General features: G+C 42.5%; 1 protein-coding gene across 1 annotated transcript; it reads right to left on the reverse strand.

The window, feature by feature from the left end:
* Positions 1–419: 419 nt before the first annotated feature.
* PRSS35 (serine protease 35) lies at positions 420–12535 on the reverse strand. Its single transcript, XM_056344238.1, has 2 exons — positions 12378–12535; positions 420–6439 (listed from the first exon to the last, which is right to left on the reverse strand). The coding sequence occupies exon 2, from the start codon at positions 6421–6423 to the stop codon at positions 5182–5184; it is 1242 nt and encodes a 413-aa protein (XP_056200213.1). The 5' UTR covers positions 6424–6439; positions 12378–12535; the 3' UTR covers positions 420–5181.
* Between the last annotated feature and the right edge of the window lie 8581 nt (positions 12536–21116).

Below are 21116 nucleotides of genomic sequence, written 5' to 3' on the forward strand. Positions count from 1 at the left end.
TCAAATCAGCACCACTTTCAAGGGCACAGAGTTAAGATAATGCTGAGAACCAAGATTATAATATTCTACACACTTTTAATTTGGCCTGGTTCAACAGCTCTCTGGGGTAGAAAACACAACAATGGCCAACAGCAGAAACAGAACTAATTACTTATTTCAGAATTAATAAATTGTGGCATAATCTGTGAGTCATTTCCTTGCTGAACCAGTTTTTTTTTTAACTCATCAAATCTATTCATGGAGTAATTATCTTGAAGACAGGCATAGACAAGGAGTTTTTTTCCCAGAACAAATTCGAAGAGACATTAATATCTTGTAAGACCATGTCACGGATGAGTCACTGATAACCTGTTACAAGCGTTTACAGAATGGAGTTTGTGTAACACCACCACAGCTAACAAACTACATCATGACAGAGGAAAAGAAAACCAATGGAAAATATTTATTGACATAGTATGTGCATTGTATAATACCTTAATATAGCAAAGCTTTGCATTTATTCTCCCAAATTAGTTGTCATTCTGTGCAGTTAAAAATACTATAAAAACACACTTTTTGAATTTGCTGTCAGTCTTTAAGAAGTTAAGAACATTAAACAATCATCAAAGCTACCTCTGGAGGTTTTTAACCTAAATGCTATCTCACACTTGGAGCAAAGGGCTGGTGCAACAGGGACTAAAATATACATCCAAATCCTTTGAGATTAGTGTGCAATTTTAAGCTTTCAATTTAACAATATTCTCCCCGCTGCCCCCCATTCATCCTTTAATCCAGGAATTTGTAGATGGAAGTATCTGCAATGTTCTGTGCTTTAAAATCAGAAGCAGTTGATTAAATTTTTACAAAGAGATCAAACAGAAACAGAAGGTATTTGAAAAAAAAAATTGGCTAGAATTTGTTAGGTAAATGCAAAAAATGGACCCAACATTTAAATTCTTCAAGTCTGAGGTTTTTTTTGTTTGGAGTTTTTTGGTGGGTTTTTTGTTTGGGGTTTGTTGGGGTTTTTTTTCCCAGTGGGGAATAGCCTTTACAGGAATCCCAACAAAATGTCACATCTGAGAAAATTTCAAGTGAAAGAAATTCCCTTTACTCACTACACTCTTGCTGACCTGGTTGCTGGGAGGTTCATGCGGCCAAGCCTTTTCACCAGGGCTCCAGGGACCCTAAATGAGCACAAGTGTAATCCCTGCAACTTTGTGCATGGACTGTAGATCAGGGTCAGAACCCCTGCGTGCTAGTGGTCCCTGCCAGAACCTGAGCCTTCTCACAGCCCTTTCCTTGGTACTGTTGGCTGGGAAGGACTGCATCATCTTTAACAGCAAAAGGAGACCGTTCCTGTAACTTGTGATTTTTACATCTTAATTTATACTGTCATACCTTTACCAGCTGCCTACTCTTTCTTACAATAGGTCCCTCTGCTATCTCGCAGCCATTTCATCTATTACTTTTCACACCTTCGTTATCCCTTGTATACCACCTCTGTCTTCCTGGTCTTCCGTACCACCTACTTCTCTTGCTCTCTCTTTCTGTATTAATTGCTGTTTGCTACTGAGCCATCCCTTATCAGCAGAATAGGAGGAACTCCCCAGCTGCTTCTCTCCTCTACATGTAGATATATTTTTTTTTTTTTACTTAAGCCATATTCTGTGCTGATTCACACTCCACACAGACTCATAAATCTAAAAAATTTGGATGGATGGTAAATTCTAAACTGAGTCAAAGAGTTTCTTTAAGCAATTTTTAAAGCATTGGGTACTCTATATCTTGTATAACAGAAATAATTTTGCTACTGAACATTGTATTTTTCTTTTGTTAAAATAATGCAAACTTAGACTTTATTTTTCACATTGCAGATAATCTGTTTGACTTCCATCATATGTCTCAGAGCCCCAAATGAAATGCATGAACAAGTGCCTTGCAGAAGCTGATCTGGGTGCCTTAACAGTTTGTATATGAGCATGTATAGCTTTGGCCTGGGAAAAACTAATTGTTAACTTTACAAATTGCCAGTAGTACCCTAGCAGAAAAGGGATTTGACTTGAGTTTGTTTTTTCGTAAAGCCAAGAATAGTTACAGAAAAAGATCTACTACAACAACTCTTATGGAAAGGCATTAGTACGGATGAAAACAAATGATGTACAGCCCAGAACTTGAAAGAAGGAAAAATCCTTTGGGAAAACATCACAAGGGCTCGTGTCCTTCGGGGCTGGGAACCCAGCCTTGATGCTGGCGTCCTAGACAACAGCAGATCTGATCTACCAAGAACAACCCCCCTCCTTGTGTTTTCTCATTGATAACTAGATACTAACTGCAGGGGGTTTTAAGAAAATCTGAGATGATAATGCCTCAGAAATTCTTGTCCCATTTGCAATGGCTGGTACTAAGAGCTCTAAGTGGGACGCTGACCTCCTGGGGTCTTGTGTAAGTACCTGATTTATTAACTATTTTGGAAGTCCCTGTAGTAAGCAGTCACGATGCCTACATAAAGTGTTTTCTTCTCTGTTAGGCCAAGTGGCAGACTGAAATGTTGCCCAGAATGCAGATAAAACAGGAATAACATTTTGTCTGTGTCTTCTTGTGCCTGCATTCCCTTGCCTGAAGGTGCTGACCCAGTCACAATGGCACATGCTCTTCAAGCCCATATATTTCCATGGGCACTCAGGCACAGAGGCTTAAATATAGATATAGTTTTGATTCATTTTTGTGTTGCTCTGGCCAGCTTCTTTCATCTCTTAGTACCATAAAATGAGGCACCGAGCATCTAACATTTATCCTCTGAGGATAAACATTTTTTATCAGCCTGGTATGAGAACTTCAGGTTGTGGCTGAGGTATTTACAGCAGATGATTACTATAACAAGACCTTTTGAAAACTGACATCAAGATGTTTCATTCTTACCTTCTCCCTGATTCCCAGACTAATAAAGAAATAGATTATATTTCCGTTCCTAAGGAGTACACCTAAATAAGACTCACCAAACCAAGAATTACTAAGCCACCTTATCTTGATTGGTCTTGGACCCACATCAATAATGAGAATAATTGTAACAAAATCCATGGACCTAGGTTAACTTGTATTGGATTAATGGTGTGGTACCTTATTTGTCACAGTAACTACGGAAAAAGGCACTTAAGAAAAACATTACACAGCTGACTAAAGAATATTGTAGGCCCATTGCATGGAGCTAGAGTATTAATTACTGGACTGAGGTGATTTAAAAGTACTATCAGCAAAGCCATATGTCTTACTAGAGATGTTAACAAAAATAATTAACCTTAAAATCTTGGACATTAATTTCTAAACTTTGAAAATTATTATTAGTTTTCTGCAAACAATCACACCAAATAAAAAAAAAAATAAAAAAAGAAAACTGAAGTGTTCCCTGGAAAGGCTAACATTAAAAGAAATAGTTTCTTTTAAAATGGGATCTCTTCCAATTAATTAAATATTGTAAGAATTATGGTATGGAAGCAAGTCTAAAATTTTTATGCTTTGGCAATAATATGACAAAGAAAGTTGCCTGCACATTCCAAATGTCAGGTTTTATACTTTCAATCTTCTACAAAAAAGTGGGTTATTAAAAATGATCTTATTTCGTTAAAAGATATTACAAGTATATTTTAAAGATACCAACAAACATATAGTATTTTAAAACCTTGTTATATTTTTTATCTTCTGCACAGGAAGAAAATACATTTTGGTCAGCATGAACTTATGATCAAAAAAATGAAATATTGTGGTGGTGAATAATCTTAAAAATATGGAAACCCAAGGATATGATCGGAAACACACAGTACCATTTTATGTTATTAGATTAACGTAGCACCGTAACAATCCTGTGCACTTCAAATTCTTCATGTAAAATAAAAGATATAGACTGTGTAGCAATCAACAATGATTTTTAAAAAGGTGATTTGTGTTTAAAGTTGTGTAAAAGTCAAGCTCACTTCGTGTTTCATTAAATACATGGTTCAGCAAACATATTGAACCAAAGTATCTGCTAACTACTTCTGCTATCTAACAAGATATCTGTTACAAGGTACGGGGTAATTCTACCATTCAGAAGGTGGTATAATGTAGTTGGGAGAAATTTTTAGTTTAACCTTGTAACTCATGTTGAGGTGGAGTCTGAATATGACATCATTAAAACTACCCATTTTGCAAAACCATATAAAGCCAAACTAAAATATTGCTTTCCATCTCCCAGTCTAATACATACAATCCTATCTATAAAGCTGAACTTGTATAAAAGTAATTTATAAAAACTGCAAAAATGGTTAGCACCCAAAAAATCTATCATCTGTGAAGCTCTAAATGATTGTCAGATAGCCACTTCAGAAGTCAGTGACTTCTTCCAATGGTAAAGCTAAACATTTGACTAGAAACTAAACCTACAGCTCTCCAAATACTAATTGGAATGCAAATGCATGTGTTTAAGACTTCTATAGCTTTCAAAGAAGATTTAAAGGCATTAAATTATGTACTGATGTTTCTTCTTCCAAACACGGACACTTCCACGTTCATTGGCTTATTTTTTCTGGTTTTACTGAGCAATGAAGAGAAACTTGTCTTTAAGGTCTAATCTTCAGCTACAGAAATTTGGGAATTCCGTGGAATTCTTCCTGCAGCAACCAGAGGAGGAAGTTTTCCAAACTAACATGCATGAACTAGACTGCTGCTTCTCAATGTGGAGCTGTGGTCTTTACAGAATGCCCAAAGAATGTCTTGGTCTCATGCAGTTCTTTGGATCATTCTGCACATAATGCAGAATTGTATTTGAAGAATTGAAACAGAACCCTGAGAAAAGCAAATCCATTGGAAAAATAGATATTGTTTAATAATACCAGTTTGAGACTTCAATTCTTCCCTTGGAAAAAAAATGACAAACAGGTGTAGTCATTTTTTTTCTGATGTGAATTATTTGAATTTATCACAATTGCAAACATAAATATAGTTTGGGATTTTAAGGGCATATCTAGGGTTGATTACAATTGGAAATATTTTGTTTGACAATTCTACCCACCCCCCAGCAATTCAGCGCTCCTCAAGTCACCATAAGATTACTTGTGAGCTTTGAGTTCGAAAACATCCTGACATGGAGTGATGTTCTTCCAGTAAGTGCTGCTGCAGACTTGCGCTCTATGGTAGTACGGGTGCCGAGCGAGTCAGGTTCAGCTCTCTTCAGCCCTGTGTGCAATTCTCATCATTCCCGTGTATCCAGAAGCAAATCTGGGCATATTTGAGAGGAGTAATTCTTACTGCTACATTGTAATCCTGCTGTTCACCATTGACATCCACCCACTGATGGCCAGAGTAAACAGCGATGATCTTGCGTTTCCACTTCTTTTTGTTTGGCTCCTTAAGACGGAGATAGACACCAGATCCAGTGGAGCCAGGTTCAGCATCACAGTACTGATAAAAGAGATCATTGGACTCATCAGAAATGCTACAAAATCTATAGACCAGCTGCCCAGATCGATCATTGTCAAAACCTGAGAAGTGGATCATGCTCCCAGGCATCATTTTGATTGTTGGGCTTATTCCCAGCTCCATGTATTTCCTTTTGTGGGGACGCTTGAGCTCAAGAACAGCATAATCATAATCTAGGGCAATATCCCCAGACACACCCTTAAACCAGCCTTTTGGGATGTGGGTACTCTTCACCCTCGTCCACTGGAAGGAGGGCATGCCATCTGAGGTCCCCTGCTTCCTCCCAGATCTCCTCTGCTTTCTCCCACCACCTTTGGATTGTCGCCTTAGTTCTGGGGCAACTTCAGGATCCTCTTGGGCCGCAGAAACTTCTCTCCTGTTTCTTTTAGCACCTTTGCGTTTCCTGCCCTCGCCTCTGGATTTCGTCTTCATCAGGCCCACCCTCAGTCTTTTGCTGCCCTTAACATAGTCCTTGCCGTTGTGCAGACAGTGGGCAGCTGTTAGCACATGCTTGGGGGAAATGAGAATGCCACTACAGCCAGTGGAGATCTTCACAGCTGTGTTGAACGGAAAGTTGGTCATAAACCGCTTGTCATAGATGCTGAACCTACTGTCCGTTCCGTATATCTGCCTCTTCTTTCTCGAAGACCTTTGTGTGGTTGTGTTTCCAGCTGGGTCAAGCACTAGACCGAGGACATTCACTTCAGTCAGGGTCCGTGTGCCATTTTCAAAAATGGTTTCATAGGAGAAGAGGTCCTTCAACTCCGACAAGCTCGGCACCGGCAATTTTCTTTGACATTCAATTCCACATACGCTGTTCAGCTCTAATTTGGTTTTTGCTTCAAATTTGGGGCTGTCAAGGGAGAAAGTTCTTTCACTCACAATCTGGGGAATCTTCTTTAAGTGCCAAGTAAAATCTTGTTCGGTTTCTGTTCCATCAGTGAGACTCAATACAGGTATGAAAAACATGAATACCAGTAACATGTGCTCCATTTTATCTATTTTTTTTCTAAAACAAGAAAGAGAGATTTGAAAATACGCTTTGGAAATACACAGTTATCTTACTATCTTCAAAGTATAATCATGCAATATTAGCGCTGACATCACGGGAACAGAATTTAACACTCTGCTCAAAATAGAAATGCCTCAGACATTCCCTGTATTGCCTCTGATGCTTCCAACAGTCTCTAGCAAGATGGATGCAAACGCGTCAGCCAGCATCCATGCTGAGCTACCTACTGGAAGGTGGAAACGGCTGAATTTTACCTAGTTTTCCCTCAGTGGGGCAGCAGTCTGAGTCATCCCACGCTGTACAGCACCCTGTTTTTATTTATTCCATAGGAATGCAATTATGCTTTACGCTCATGCTGCTTTTCTCTATAGCTACTGGCTGTAGGTAGAACATGGTTGAAAACCACCAATGTATTCAAAAATTGCATTCAAAAGTTGGTAATCAGGCAGGGATGGACAGACAGACTATGCTCATGAGACTTAGGAACCCTTAGGAAACCAGACCAATTGTGCTCTTTCGTGTAATGGCCAAAAAAGCAGCAGCTTTAAGTGACCTAAAAGTCACCAATGGTTCTGCATTACACACCCAGCTAAGACCTGTGAACCTGCCTGCCATGGAAAATGGCGCTTTGTTAATAGCTCTCCCAAGGAACTAACTTAGAAACATCTCTTTTGCCCTTTTAAAGTTTATGTTGTCTGGATGTGACAGATGGAGCAATTTGGGCACCTAAACAAGCTGGAAAGTTCCATTTTAAATGCTTTCAGCTTCTGCTGCTCTGAAAGGCATGAATCTCCTGCAGATCCTGTGTTGTATCTCCCTGTGTGCTGTGGCCACCGAAACCTCATTCATTTTCTACGTGTGGGTGTCTCAATCTCTCTCAGAATGTCAAAAAATTGTAAAATCTATGGTTGGAGGGGAGACGTGAGTGGGGAAAGTAGAAGGTTGCTGGTCTAGAAGAGTCTCCTAGTCATATACACGCAGGAAAGCCCAGCCAAGTAGGAGGGACAAATCTGCTGACTCATCACACGCCTTTTTCCTGCAGGATCCCGCAAAGGCTGCAGGAACCGTGCTGTCTGTGTCTTATGATCACATGTGGAAAGCCCCACCTAGATGGGGTGATGCACCACAAAAAAAAGCTAATACTTTAAGTGAGAAAGACAAAAAGCAGTATTACTCCCATCTGTAGTTGGGAAACACGCAGAAAGAATGCAAAATTGTTAGAAGCCTGTGGCAGAGCCAGAAACTGAACCCAGAAGTCTTGATTCTGAGCTCAAAGCATTACTGAAAAGACCATATTTCTCCTCTGGCAGCAGTGGTATCCATGGCATTAACCAACTACTGGCTGCTGCCATGGGGAAAGCTGTATTCTGTTCTCATATCCTTCATTCCAATTACATGGAAACCTCAGCTGTGCAGAAAAAAAACGGCCTATGATTAAACTTTCAAAGCCAAGCAATTCAAGGATATATATGTAGTTCAGCTCTCTGGTTTACGTAGTAATGGCAATGTAAACCAGTGCAAAGATAACTGCTTTCCTCTTCTCGGGCTGAGCTTAGAATAACTACTGTTATCCAGTGAAACAGCCTGGTTACGAGCTAGAGAAAGATCTAGCATGAAAAATGAGGAGTATGTATGCAACACGGAAAAAGAAGTGGTAACATCAGTTTAAAAGCTGTAAAATGGACAAATGACTCCTATAATTTTGAGGCACCTTCACCATATAGGCACAGTTCTTGTCTATAAGAGGTAATAATTACCCCTTTTTAGCTAAGCGCTACAGTTCAAATACAGCTTGTTGCTTCTGATGCCCAATTCAGAGGGTGGTTTTGTTTTTGCATAATTTTTGATGCTTTTCACCTTCACCAGCATGGGACACCAACTTTGACCCAGAGTTTACTTAGTCGGATATACATAAAACACATTTTACAATACAGTATAAAGATACCCAACCTGGATTTAAAGTAGCTAACTCAAGTTTTGGAGATGCATGGACTTTGTTAAGACATCTGGAGATTACAGTGACTCACAGGCCTAAGCTCTGGAGTGTATGTAGTCATACTAAAAGATATCTGAAGGTTTTGAAAGCAGAGCAGAGTGGTCCCAGGCACAAGATTCTGCAGATTCCAGTTGACCATACCAGCCTGTTACTGGTATAGCAGAAATGCACGTATTTAAACATTAACTTTTAGTTACCTTCAAACTGTTGCTCTGGTTATTGATCAATTAGTACTAAATTTGAAAAGGAATGATAATTTTATGTATCTATGGATCAATTATAAGGTGTCAAAATACAGAAATACTATGTTGAGAATATAAGAACAGCTTTCCTTGGCCTGACCAAAGGTCCATCTCGCCTAAAATCCTGTTTCTGACCCTGGCCAAATCTGGATGCATTGGGTAGAGCACAAGAATAGGGCAACCATGTATGTCTCTCCTCCCTCATAGCCTCTTATCTTATAACCAGTTGCACCTCATGGACTTTAAACCAGAGGCAGTTTCTGTAGCGTGAGGAAACCTCAGTGGATTTCTCTCCCATAGCTGCCCAGTCTTCCCTTGAACCCATATAAAATTTTGCATCCACAATGTTCAGCATCAAGGAGTTCCACAGCTGTACATGTTGCATGGGGAAGTATCTCCTCTTTTTTACATTCAGCCTGTCTCCAGCTAGCACGGTTTGATGACAAATAATGGAATATTAAATGGGGAAAGCTGGTTTTAAATTGCTTTGCCCTAATATCACTGTTGAACAGATACAAGGTATTAAGAAACACAGCTCTTCTGTCAGGCTCGAGAATGCCTTTTCTATGTTCTTTCCTGGAATACTCCTCCCTTTCTCAGATCTTCCTCAGGGTCTGGGTATTTGATATTTCTCTGTAGCTCAATTTTGTGAGCCCTAAGGAAAGTTCATTCACTAACTGCTAGTTCATACCGAAAGTCTTAGGGGTGCCTGCATTGATGTTATTCCACTGTGATGGCTGAAGTCCTCCTAGCTGGACCCATAACTCACTGTGCTTTATAGAGAGACTTTCTGCAAGCAAATGAGTGGAGTACTATGGCTCTCCTCCACCACTCTTTAAAAAGAAAAAAACCTGAAACACAGAACCCTCAATAGATGCATTGGAGCCTCCCATTTGAAATACTGTAATCAAATGCTCACTACTTACAAAAGCTGTCTTGGAAGCCAAGATTTTCATCATTTATAATGAACTACTTGTTGCTCCTAATGAACTAACTACACTTCAGTAGAACTGGAAGAAGTCCAAGCTGAGGAACTTGATAAAAATGGTAATTCTCATTACAGACCAGAGCAGTTGTCCTACTAGGCAGCATTGTCATTTACAGCCATGCACTCAAGCTCTGTTTACTAACACAATCTTTTCAATTTACGCAAGGCCAGCTTCAAGCACGGGCAACATCAGCAGTTTCCATGGCCCAGTACAGGTTGCCAGCCAGGGGGAAACACAGGGGTTCCTCTTGCCAGATGTTGGGGATAGAAATGTGTAGACAGCTGCAAAGGCACCCTTTGCAGGGTGACAGAAGGGAAGAGAGAATACAGCCTCCAGAGGAAGGAGGAAAGGCCCCGAGAAGGCTACAGGCTAAATGCAAGGAAACACCCTCAACAGTTACTCACACTTTCTGCCACGTGGTTCTCCACTCTTCTTCCAAAACCCAGGCTGCTCTGCCCTCTCCTTGCCTTTTCCCATACAAGTCTGGGTTGGCTTAGAGTAATTAGAAGCCTTGAGTCAGCTCTGTATTTATGGTAGGATGAATTGCTTCAGAGAAGACAGAGAAGACTAGAAAGTGAGAGCCCCAGCTCCATGAAAATGTTGAAATTCTTCCTCCAGTTTCCAAATTCAGCTGATAATGGTAAGGACTCCCTGTGTGGTGGCATTCCAGCTGCCAGATGTATTCAATTAAAAATATTTTCAGTTCTTCTCACTTCTTGCTTCCAACATCAATTTTTTCTGAATTCCCAAGACAAAATCTACCCATGTCCTAACTTTTCAGGATACCCTTCAAATATTCGATCATTATAACCTATCATACTCCGACACAATGCATCTCAAATGGTCAGGGAAAGGCTTGTAGTCAAGCAGACCTAGAATATGTCAGGCTACCCCAGAGGGAATTTCCCTATCAGTGTAGCTCAGACAGAAGATAAGTTGTGTCCAGCTACCTGGCAGCATTTTATCTTGGTCTGTTCAGTGCAGCCTCTGCTCTGGGGTTTCCTTCTTTTTGCAGGAAAGTCAGCCCATTTCAAACTTACATACTTTTAAATTTTAAAGCTCACATACTTTTAAATGCAATTTTCAGACCATAAAATATTAGAGGCTGCTACAGTCACCAGCTCTTTTAACTGTTTTTGGCCTTGAAATGGCCTGAAAGTTGGAATTAATGGATCTACTCTGAGAAAGCAAAACAAAGGACAAATTTTGGAAATCTCACACTCCCTGGAAGAAAGCATTACCTCAGCCTTATCCGCCGCTGCCCCCTTCACCCCTCCGGGCGTGCTCACTCTGTGTTAGGCGCTCTGCTCTTACACAGAAAACCCCTCTGCGACTCCTGGCTCTTACAGAATTTAAGCCGCTTCAGTAGGCATAAGAAGAACTAATTTACACTGCAGGTGTGACAGCTCATTTCGGAAATCACGCACGCAGGGAGAAATAAAGAAAGGGGGATGCGAACGGCGACGGGAACGGGGGCTTCACCTCCGACGGGTCTTCCCTTCCCCTGCGCCGGCTGCCCCCGCCGTGGCCGCGGGGTGGCGCCCCCGGACAGCCGGCAGCGGCCCAGCCTTAACCCTCTGCCGGCGGCCCCCGGGTCCGGGTCCCGGGCTGGCCCTGCGGCAGCCCCCGCGCCCCCCAACCCTCCCCGCCGCCGAGCTCTTCTCCCCTCTCCTCCGGGCTGGGAGGAGGCGAGGAGTGAGGGGTGTCCCTGTCGCCGCTCCGCCGCTGAGCGGCTCCGGGCGTCGAGCCCTGCCAGCCGGGGCGGCCGCCGGGGCGGGAGCGGACGGGCACCGGCCGGGAACCAGCCGGAGGAACGGTGGGGGACGGGGGGCTTTTCTGGGATGGCCGCCTTTCCACCGCCCGCTCTGCTTCTGCCGGCCGCTCCTATGCCTTGGCTTGGTAAAGCCCAGGGTTTTCCTTGGAGAAGCCGAGGGTTTGGAGAGGAAGGCTTTAACTCTACAGCTCTTTAGCCATCCCCTGGTCCTGCTTTCCGCGGGAGGCTCTGCTTTTCCGCGCCTGGTCCAAAGGACTTCCCTTTCTCCAAAGCCTGCAAGTTTAAATACCTTGGCACGGCGGTTTTTGCCATTCCAAGATAAATCTGCTTCCAGCAGTGACGAATCTGGATGAAATTAGTGTCAGCTCCAGAACAGCGCGGGGATGGTAGCGCGAGTACTGAGAGGGTGAATCAGAGTTAAAGGAGAGGTTGTTTTGAAGGGTGAGGAGGCTCATTGCCCGCTCCCCGCAGAAGACACAGCACAGAGACAAACCCCTGGAAGCCCGATAAATAATGCCGCTTGCTTCTGTCCCGTTAGCCGTCTTGTGAAACTAGCTTCAAATAATAATACGAAAAAAGGACCGAAGAAACGTGTCACGTTTTGGTCCTCTGAAAAGTATATCCATCAGGCTAAAGAGGCAGGAGCTTTACACAAAACCCTTCAGCTGCCAAGCCCGACGTACTGACATCGCTCAGCCTCATCGTGTTTTAAAACGACCCGTGTAGGAAGAATGACATCGGGGAAAAAAAAAAAAAATCACCTTACGGACGTTCCCTAGGACTGCCCGGTCCCCGGCCCCAGGGCTGCCCCGGCCCCGGGCAGCCACCCTCAGCCCCCATCCCCAGCTCCCAGCCGGCCCGGCCAGCGCTGCCCCGGCCAGGTCGCTCGGCACAGGCTGTCCCCCGCGGGCGCCGGGAAGGGTCGCGTTCATACCTGGCACCCCGCAGGACGACGGAGGGGAAGGAGGCCACAGCCCCGGGGCGCAGGCTCCCCGCTCCGCGCCGCCCGCCCGCCGCCCAGCGCCCGCGGCTACTGAGGACGGGGCGGGGGGAGCGGCCAGGTCTTCCCAGGCGGGGGAGGGGATGGAAAAAGGAAAAAAAAAAAAAAAAAAGGAAAAAGGAGGCGAGAGGGAGGAGGCCGGGAGGGCGAGAGGGGGAGGGCCGAGGGGAGCGGAGCGGAGGCAGATCCCGGTATCTCCTCGGATGGGAAGGGAAGAAGGGGCTCAGCCTGCCGGGCGGGGAGGCGCATCGCCCCGGGAGAGGCTTCCTCTCGGCGCCGGGCGGGGAGCCGGGGTGACCCGCTCAGGGACGGGGCGGGAGAGGCTGCCCGGGCCGGGGGGGGGAGGCGGAGACAAGAGGGGAGGCGGAGGGACCCCGTCCCGGGGGGAAATGGCGGGGGGGCGCCGCACCGCCCGCTCTGCGCCACCTGCGCTGGGCCGGGGCTGTCGGGCACGACGGGGCCGGGCGGTGGCGGTGGCAGCGGCAGTGGGACGGGCCGCTCCGCCCTGACCCGCCGCGGGGCTGTTGGGGAAGGCGGGGGGCGGCTGCCGGCTCCACAGGAAGGTCCCCGGGCTGGCACGGGGCTTGCGGCTGCGGGGAGAAGCGTGACCCGGACCCGTGGCCTGCCCGCGCCCCCCGGCCCTCGCCCCTCAGGGACCCTCCCGGCCGCGCTCCTCAGGGACCCTCGGCTCCTCAGGGACCCTCCCGGCCTCGCTCCTCAGGGACCCTCCTGGCCTCGCTCCTCAGGGACCCTCCGCTCCTCAGGGACCCTCCTGGCCCCACTCCCCAGGGCCTCAGAAGCCAGGTGCAAAAGGCCTCCCTCCTTTTCTCATCACTTTTGACCCCTCTTTTTCTGCTTCCCCCTTCCCTTGGTGTCCCTTTCATCTCCCCTCTCAAGGCAGAAAGCTTTGGGTGGTGGTCCTCCATGGATCAGCCCCTTGTACTACAATCAGGTCCTCCCCAAAGCTCTCCACCGCAAGGTGAAAAGCTCGTTCACTAAGCACTTTTGGAAGTGCTTAGCCTAAGTAAGTTCATCTTACTTAGCCTAAGTGAGTTCATCTGCTGAAAACTCCCCTCACACTAGGTGAGGGCCCGCTTTTTTTGCCAAAACCAGCTGGAAATTTGTGGCATTGCTAGAGATCAGACTGAGATCTCCAGAGTACTGTTTCATTGTATTAATTGTAGGGATATCCTTCTTTTTAAAGACTTAACTTCTGAAATTTAGTGGTACCAATTATATAAATAGATTCCAAATAAGCCTTTGGCCAGGAACTGCACCCTGCAGTTTTCTTTCAAAGACTGGGGTTGATTTCTTCAAAATGTAAATTTTGTTTGCAGTTCTGGTTTTGTTGCTGTTGTGCATACGATTTAAAACCAATGTGTAATAATAATTATTCATGTGCCTGAGAAAATGAGCTGAAGAATTCCCCATTTAATTAACAAGGCAAGACAGAAATACGTGACAAGCAATTTCTTGAACATAAGAGTTTCCATACTGGGTGAGGCCAAGGGCTTTGCTGGACCTATGTCATGTCGCATTAGTAAAGAGCAAGCTCATGCAATAGTCCCCTCCAGCACTTTTTCTGCCACCATTATTTCAAACTCGGAGATTTTCTGAGGTAGATGTAGTTTCTATGACCTTAGTAATCTTCACTGGATTTCTTCCATTACTTGCCCATCTTCCCTTAAACCTACATAGATCTGTAGAACCTATGACCTGCTGTGGTGACAAGTTCCACAGGTCAGCCATGTGTTGTGCAAAAACCTGCCTCCTTTTGTGCATTTTCAACCAGCTACTGCTAGCTTCATTTGATGCTCACTAATTCTTTATCCTACACTTCGTAGCCCTTCTCCGGCCTTGAAGGATTCTAGCTAAGTTAGCTGTGCTTTACATGAAAGACATTCCTGTTTCCCATCCTACTGCTGACATGCAGGGACCAGAACAGCATCCAAAAGATGATGCAGGCAAACCCTTCCTGGCAGTGGCAAGTAGAAAACAAGAAGCAACAGCTACTAGCATTGGGCAGCTGTGTTGAGCAACAGCAACTGCAGCTTGGGAGGTTCAGACTGGGAAAAATTTCTTCGCCAAAAGGAACATGCAACACTGGAAAAAATTGCCCAGACATGTTGTGGAATTGCCATCCTTGGTCATTTCCAACATTTAGCTATGCAGAGCCACTGCTGACCTGGTCAAGTGTTGGCAGTAGTTCTGCTTCAAGTAGGAGCTTGGTGGGACTCGGTGACCTGCAGAGGTCCCTCTCAACCAATATTTCTGTGATGCTTTACCTATACAGAAGATGCGAGCAAAATATGGATTTCTGTGGCACGAGGAAGATAGTCTTTGTTTAGTTTTCTACTGATTTCTTAACACTTCCTGGTACTTTTTATTTTTTTTGGCAGCTGTTGAGCACCAGGCTGATGTTCCCATGGAGCCCTTTTCATAACTCCAGGACTCTCTCTCCTGAGAAGTAATGACCAGATCAGAACCTGCCTTTTCATACTTGAAGTAAGGACCATTTCCCCCCTTCTACATCAATTCACATTTATCTACATTGAAATCCATCTGCCATTTTATTGATCAGTCTCTCCCTTCCATAAACTTGTCTGCAGATCTTCAAGGTTGTGTCATCTTTATTAACCTAAATAACTTGATAGCCTCATTAAACTTTGTGACTTGACTACTGATCCCCTTTCCAGGTCATTTATGAATACGCTGAACAGTGCAGGGTCAGCAGATTGCTATTGGTAATCTATCAGTCCTACAAAAACTGATCCCTTAGTCCTATAGTTTGTTTCCTATCTTTCAGAAAATTTGGCTAGCAGAGGTTCATTTCTGTTTACTGCACTCCGGATGATGGGATCAATGTGTTTCTGCTGCATCGCTCTGCTCACTCCTGCTTTCAGAATCTGGGCTGCACCATTTATTTCATGCTTTCTTTTTTTACCTGAAAGATTACCTGTCTAATACTAATAGATTTGACTCCTGCTTTCACATTCCTCTTTCTTCTCAGTGACACTCACTGCAAGTTCTCAAACTTTGTAAAACATTGTAAAAAATTTTGTAGAAAAATTAGAATAAATTTACGAGCACAACTTATATTCATGTTTTTTAATTATTTTAAACCATTTTTCTTTAATCCTGTTTCATTACTAATATTTTATTTCTTGCAATAAAAGATGATGCATTTTCAATAATTCTTTATAAAAATTTAGAGGGCTTTTTTTTTTAAAAAAAATAAGTATCACATTAAAAATTTCCTCAAAATATAGTTTGCAAAAAACATGAGGAATACATATTTCAGAGTACTGTTTCTTTAGAAACACACTGTATAATATACATGGTGGGGCTGTAAAAATATAATTGTTGGAAGACTTCCAGCATGCTAATTTTATCCTTCAGAAGTAATTTTATCTCATTAGAAGATTAGTGAGCCCTTTCGGAATTTCTACATGTTCCAAAAATAAGTTTGACATTGTATACCAACTGAGAGATGTTCACTTGGAACTGAGCTTTGAAAGACTGACACCCAAAATAAATAAATAGTAATAAAAAGTGTCAGAGAAAAAAATAAAACCAAATCTGCATTAACATCAAGAATGTACTGACTTCTATCAAAATTCTTCCTGCATCTATAAAGACAATAGAGAGAAAACCCCCAAGTTTTTACCATCAGATTTGTACCCTGGATTTGAGTGAATTCACAGAACTGTAGTATTGTTATGTTAGGGTAGAAAAGGTACAAAATGTTTCCTAGTAAGATTCTCCTAGATCTTTTTTCAGGTAGAAATTTGAGATAGGAGCTGCACCTTTGCCTGTGGGCAACATATGCTGACCATGGATGTACCGGCTGGGCAGCTGCCCCTGGAATGTCATCTGGCCTTACAATGCTCTCATGTGGGTCTTGCACACATGCAAAAAATATTTGATAGTAGCAACAACGTGCCTTGTCTGCAGTCTCCGAATTGTATTCCATATAGTGCATTATGCCTTAGCAGGCAGATATACCTAGCCACAGAATATTCTTTCACATGTGATTTATAGGAAGAGAAAACAGGCAGGTACAACTCAGGAAAACCGAAACAAGTTTCATAGATTTCAAAAAGAATGCAAGTACCTATCACCAAATTAAAAGTTCAGTGCATAGTCCCTTGCCATACCCCGAGGTAGTCAGCTTTAATCTCTTCCCTTCTTCCCTTCAGTCTTTCTTCTGCTCATGTATACATGTACTTTATTGCAAAACTAGCGATTACTTGATGGTGCAGGTAACTCTCTTTTCTTCACACTTTAATTCTCAAGCTACCTCTGGGTGCTCTTCCAGCTCAGCTGATATCATATGTTTCATTTCCTTTCTACTTTTCTTGTCTCAGGAAGACTATTTTTTTATGAGCTTTAACACTTCTACAGTCCTCAAACAGTAAACTTCGGATAACTCATTGACTCATGATCAATGGAAGTGAGATAATTCCTACTGCTCTCAGAATAAAGGGATGTGAAACACAATGGATCTTTCTTACAGGATCAAGAATGGTCTCCATGGTAGTGTCTCTTCTGTGGCAGCTTGTTGCCACAGAAGCCCTTTTGTTTTGTGGACCAGTTGGGGTTGCTCATTGTGCTGTTCAGATGTTCCTATGACACAATGCTGACTGGTTAGACTAAAACACTGAATGAAACAGACCTCTGTTAGAGACCCTGGCTTTGAGGACTTGGAAAAGACACAAGAACTGCAATAAATTGCATCATTTTTAAGTGTGCACAGTGGGGACAAAGAGGATGACAACAGCATCGCTAGCTCAGGAGGATTCTGCATAGACCAATGGACTATTGCAGTACAGGCTGGTGAGGTAGTTATTTTAAATTGGATGTAGGTGTACGAGGGGAGTATAGTGCCAGAAATAAGGATATTAGCCATAAGTGCAGTGTCATCAACACAAGAACTTACAGATGATGAAGGAGCGGTGTGAAACTCAAGGCATCTAGTTGTGACCTGATTTTCACAATAGGAGTGTATGAACTAGATATATGGGTAAATAATAGACTTGGAAAAACCCCCACTGCTTTGTAGTAGTACAGACAGATAAACGTCCAATTTCGGAGTTAAAACCATGTCAAGCTGTGGTCAAATCAAGAGGATGCTTTCTTCCAAAAAAAAAATAAAAAAAAATTTGGATATATGTAAGCATATCACCCATAGGAGAGAGGCTTTCCTAATTCTGCAGAATCAAGGAAGTTAATAGCCCCACCACCACCCAGCTCCTGCCTTTCATCTTTTTTGTCTCCCCCTAGAACAGCAGTTGAAAATCAAGCTGGGCAGGCTCATTGTTCTGACATTCATGTGTTTAGTAGAAAAAGAGTTGATTGTTCACTCATCATTGCTAAAAGAGCAAAACCTGTAATTCTTACCTGATGTGTCTCCTCATGGAGATTATATATATATATATATATATATATATAGTGAACATTTTCTTTGAGGAAAATTTCCATAAAGAGAGGTATTTATTTCTGGAGATGTGTCAGATGGCAAATATTTTTATACACATGATGTGTTGGCAGGTTGCAGGCAGGTACTGTTGAGGAAAAAAAGAACCCACACCATTTTTGTGAGCATATTACTTTGAAGGAAACAGTTTCCTCCAACTGGCATTCCCATTGTGCTCACCGGCACCTTTACTGGAAAATCAGTGAACTGTAGGTGGTAATACAGCATACTATGATATGGATAAATGACATTTCGATGTGAGGAGAAAAGAAGTGCATGTCCAGAGACTGAGAAATTTTGGAAAAAACCCTGACTTTGTCTGGCTAAAGCTGAATATTCATTCCCTCTCCAAGCCTCTAAATTCCTATAATGGAAACAGCATACCACAGAGGAGAGTTAATAGAGTAATGTTGACATGTTAGATAAAGTAAGATTTTAGCTACCATCAGCATGATTGACCCAAAAGGGGAGAAGAGATTCCAGGGAAAGATGAACATGGTGCCTAATCTCGGTATTGAAACCAGCAGAGAGTCAGTGGCTGTTAAATGTGCATCTTAATTTTTTTTTGACATTCCTTTGTTAATAAGGAATTGACAGCAATACATTACCAGAGAAAATGTGACATTCTGAATAAAACTGAGTGCCTGTGGTACTTCCAAACAGAATATTGAAGCAATCTTCCTCTAGAAGTATGGACAAAGTAGGAAAAGGTGCAGTAACAGAAACTGCATTTTCAAGAGCTCAGAAAAAAAAAAGTGGGGGGGAGGATGTTGGCCTTAATCCAAGGGTAGTAAGGAATATTGTCTTTATTATCAGTGGTAACTGAAGGTGACCATAAACCATTTACTGCCATCACAAACATGCCCAGGAGAGTACAAGATTAATTTTTCAGCTATAGCTGCATGACTTATAAATTGAATATAAACCTGAGGGAAAAACCACACCTTAAAAGAACCATTTACTTAACCACATTCCAGAATAGTGTTCCATCAAAAGGCAAATCTTTTTCTTTTTTTTTTTTTATTCTTAGTAAACTGTAGGTATAAAGTTAGATCTGAAGAAAACCTGGTGATACTGTTTTAAAATTCCATTCACAACCCCAAAATAGCTGGATGTTTCTGCTAAAATTATTAACAGTGTAATAGCTCCTAATGTTGGAATTTTTAAGATTTCACTTCAGACTTCAAACTTTATATTCCACTGAAACTAACACAGGCATTTTATACCTCTCAGCACCATGATTACTATTAGGAAAACAACACTAAATTTGTTGCCAAAACCCATGGTAGATAACAGCATTGGGGTCGCGAGGTGGGCCTTGTTGCTGTCCAGAGGACGTTAAGCATACATTATTTTGGGATCTCTGAAACTGGCAGGGAAAACCAGGACCAAACAACATGCGGGACACATTTTTAATGCAATCTTCAATTTTCTGTTTTGCACCCCACATATCTCTCTCCTATGTTTTCTGTTCATGTATTCTCCACTGCATTAGGCAGGACTCCGTCATGCCGGTAACTGAAGGGAGGAATTACAGCTGCAGCTAAAGTAAAGGGGGATCTTTTTTGTGGGTGATACTGTGCAGGAGATTGAAGTAAATACGCGTAACTATTCTTGGCTCTCAAAGTCTCTGCATATTTCTAATAGTTTTAAAGCTGTCTGTAGGTTTTCAGCTTGCTGCTGGAATCATTTCCACATGCTAACAACACAGTGAATAGTTCAACAAGGAAAGGGAAGGCAGAAACTCTTCACTGTAATCAGACACCCCTTTGCACTTTCTCAGTGTTGATTTCTGCAGTAGTGTTTGCATAGAATCATGTCTTCTGTCTGCCGTTCTGACTGTACTAGTGCCCTAAGGATTTCTGAAGGTCTAGCATTGCTCTCAAGAGGTTACAGGCGAAAGTATCCTCAGAAAGAAACCACAGATAAACATAAATAGATACTGAGACACAATTAAGCTTTTTTTTTTTTTTTAAAGCCTGACCTAAATTTGACCTTGATGTTAGTGAAGACATGTCCTAAGACTGTCTGGCAACTCATTCTCTTTCACTATCACTCATTACAATGCCAGGTTCAGGCAAGGTGCATCCTCATGCAGTCACGCAGAGACCCACTGAGGCTTTTCTCACAGGATCTGTATGGTGACAAGGAAAGACAGAAGGAACGAGCTACAGCATGCATTTTCCCCCTGTGGCAGGCAAATTAACAAAATAGTTTGATTGCCCTGACAAAAAATAAGATAAAAATTAGAAAACACGTTATTGTTATCTTTTTCAGGTGTTGCTTGGGAAAACTGTAAATCTGGGTGTAAGTCTGGAGAGCAGTTGGCAAAACAAGAGCTAACTTAACCATGATGTGAGCTGAATTTGTTTGAGAGGAAGTTCTGCTTCTGTTCATTCCTGCCTCAAAACTCTCTAGCAGGTTGTCAAGCTATAACATTTGCAATGAAACATGCAATGCAAGCAGTGCAGAGCGGGACACTAACAACACTTGAAAGCAGTTCATGTCAGACCAATACTTTCAGAGGTATCATCAGATCAACAGTAGCGTATTGGTTTATTTATTATCCTAGCATATCCGCACTTTTAATTTTGAATGACTTTTTGAATTAAATGTATTGCAGAATCCATCTTTGGTGGCATCTTCCACAACTCTATGGATTATTTGATACCAACATAATATTCATCCCCACTGATTTATTTGGCCTGCTTATTGGTACAACTGGTAAGGTATGGGAGACAAACCCAAAGCCCAAGCAAAACAGAAAAAATTCCCAGGCCTTTGTATCAGGTCTTGAGAGAAGAATGATGGTGGAGGTTCAATAACCAGATAGATTCTCTTTCTCTACCCATTACACTTTTTGCTTCTGATTAACTCTGTAGCCCATAGTCTCCTTGCATAGTTTAACTGTATTAAAGCAAAACAGATGAAAGAAGATCAACTTTAGAACTAATTTCATGTAAGTTAAAATAAATGAAAAATTATAACCCCAAATTGTAATGGAAAACTGATACTCTTCTAAAGAATTATCACCCATCCACATACCTCTGCTCAGCCAAGATTTTTAAACCAACAACTGCACATGATTCAGTTACCAAATCCTCATTAAAAGTATATTTTGTCAAAACTCCCTGAGGTGGAATTTGCCTGCCTCTTGTATTTGTATGAACTTCACCTTGTTTTCAGCAGAGGCAAAC

This window comes from Falco biarmicus, chromosome 6 (genome assembly GCF_023638135.1).
Source record: "Falco biarmicus isolate bFalBia1 chromosome 6, bFalBia1.pri, whole genome shotgun sequence".
In the NCBI taxonomy this organism is placed as follows: Eukaryota; Metazoa; Chordata; class Aves; order Falconiformes; family Falconidae; genus Falco; species Falco biarmicus.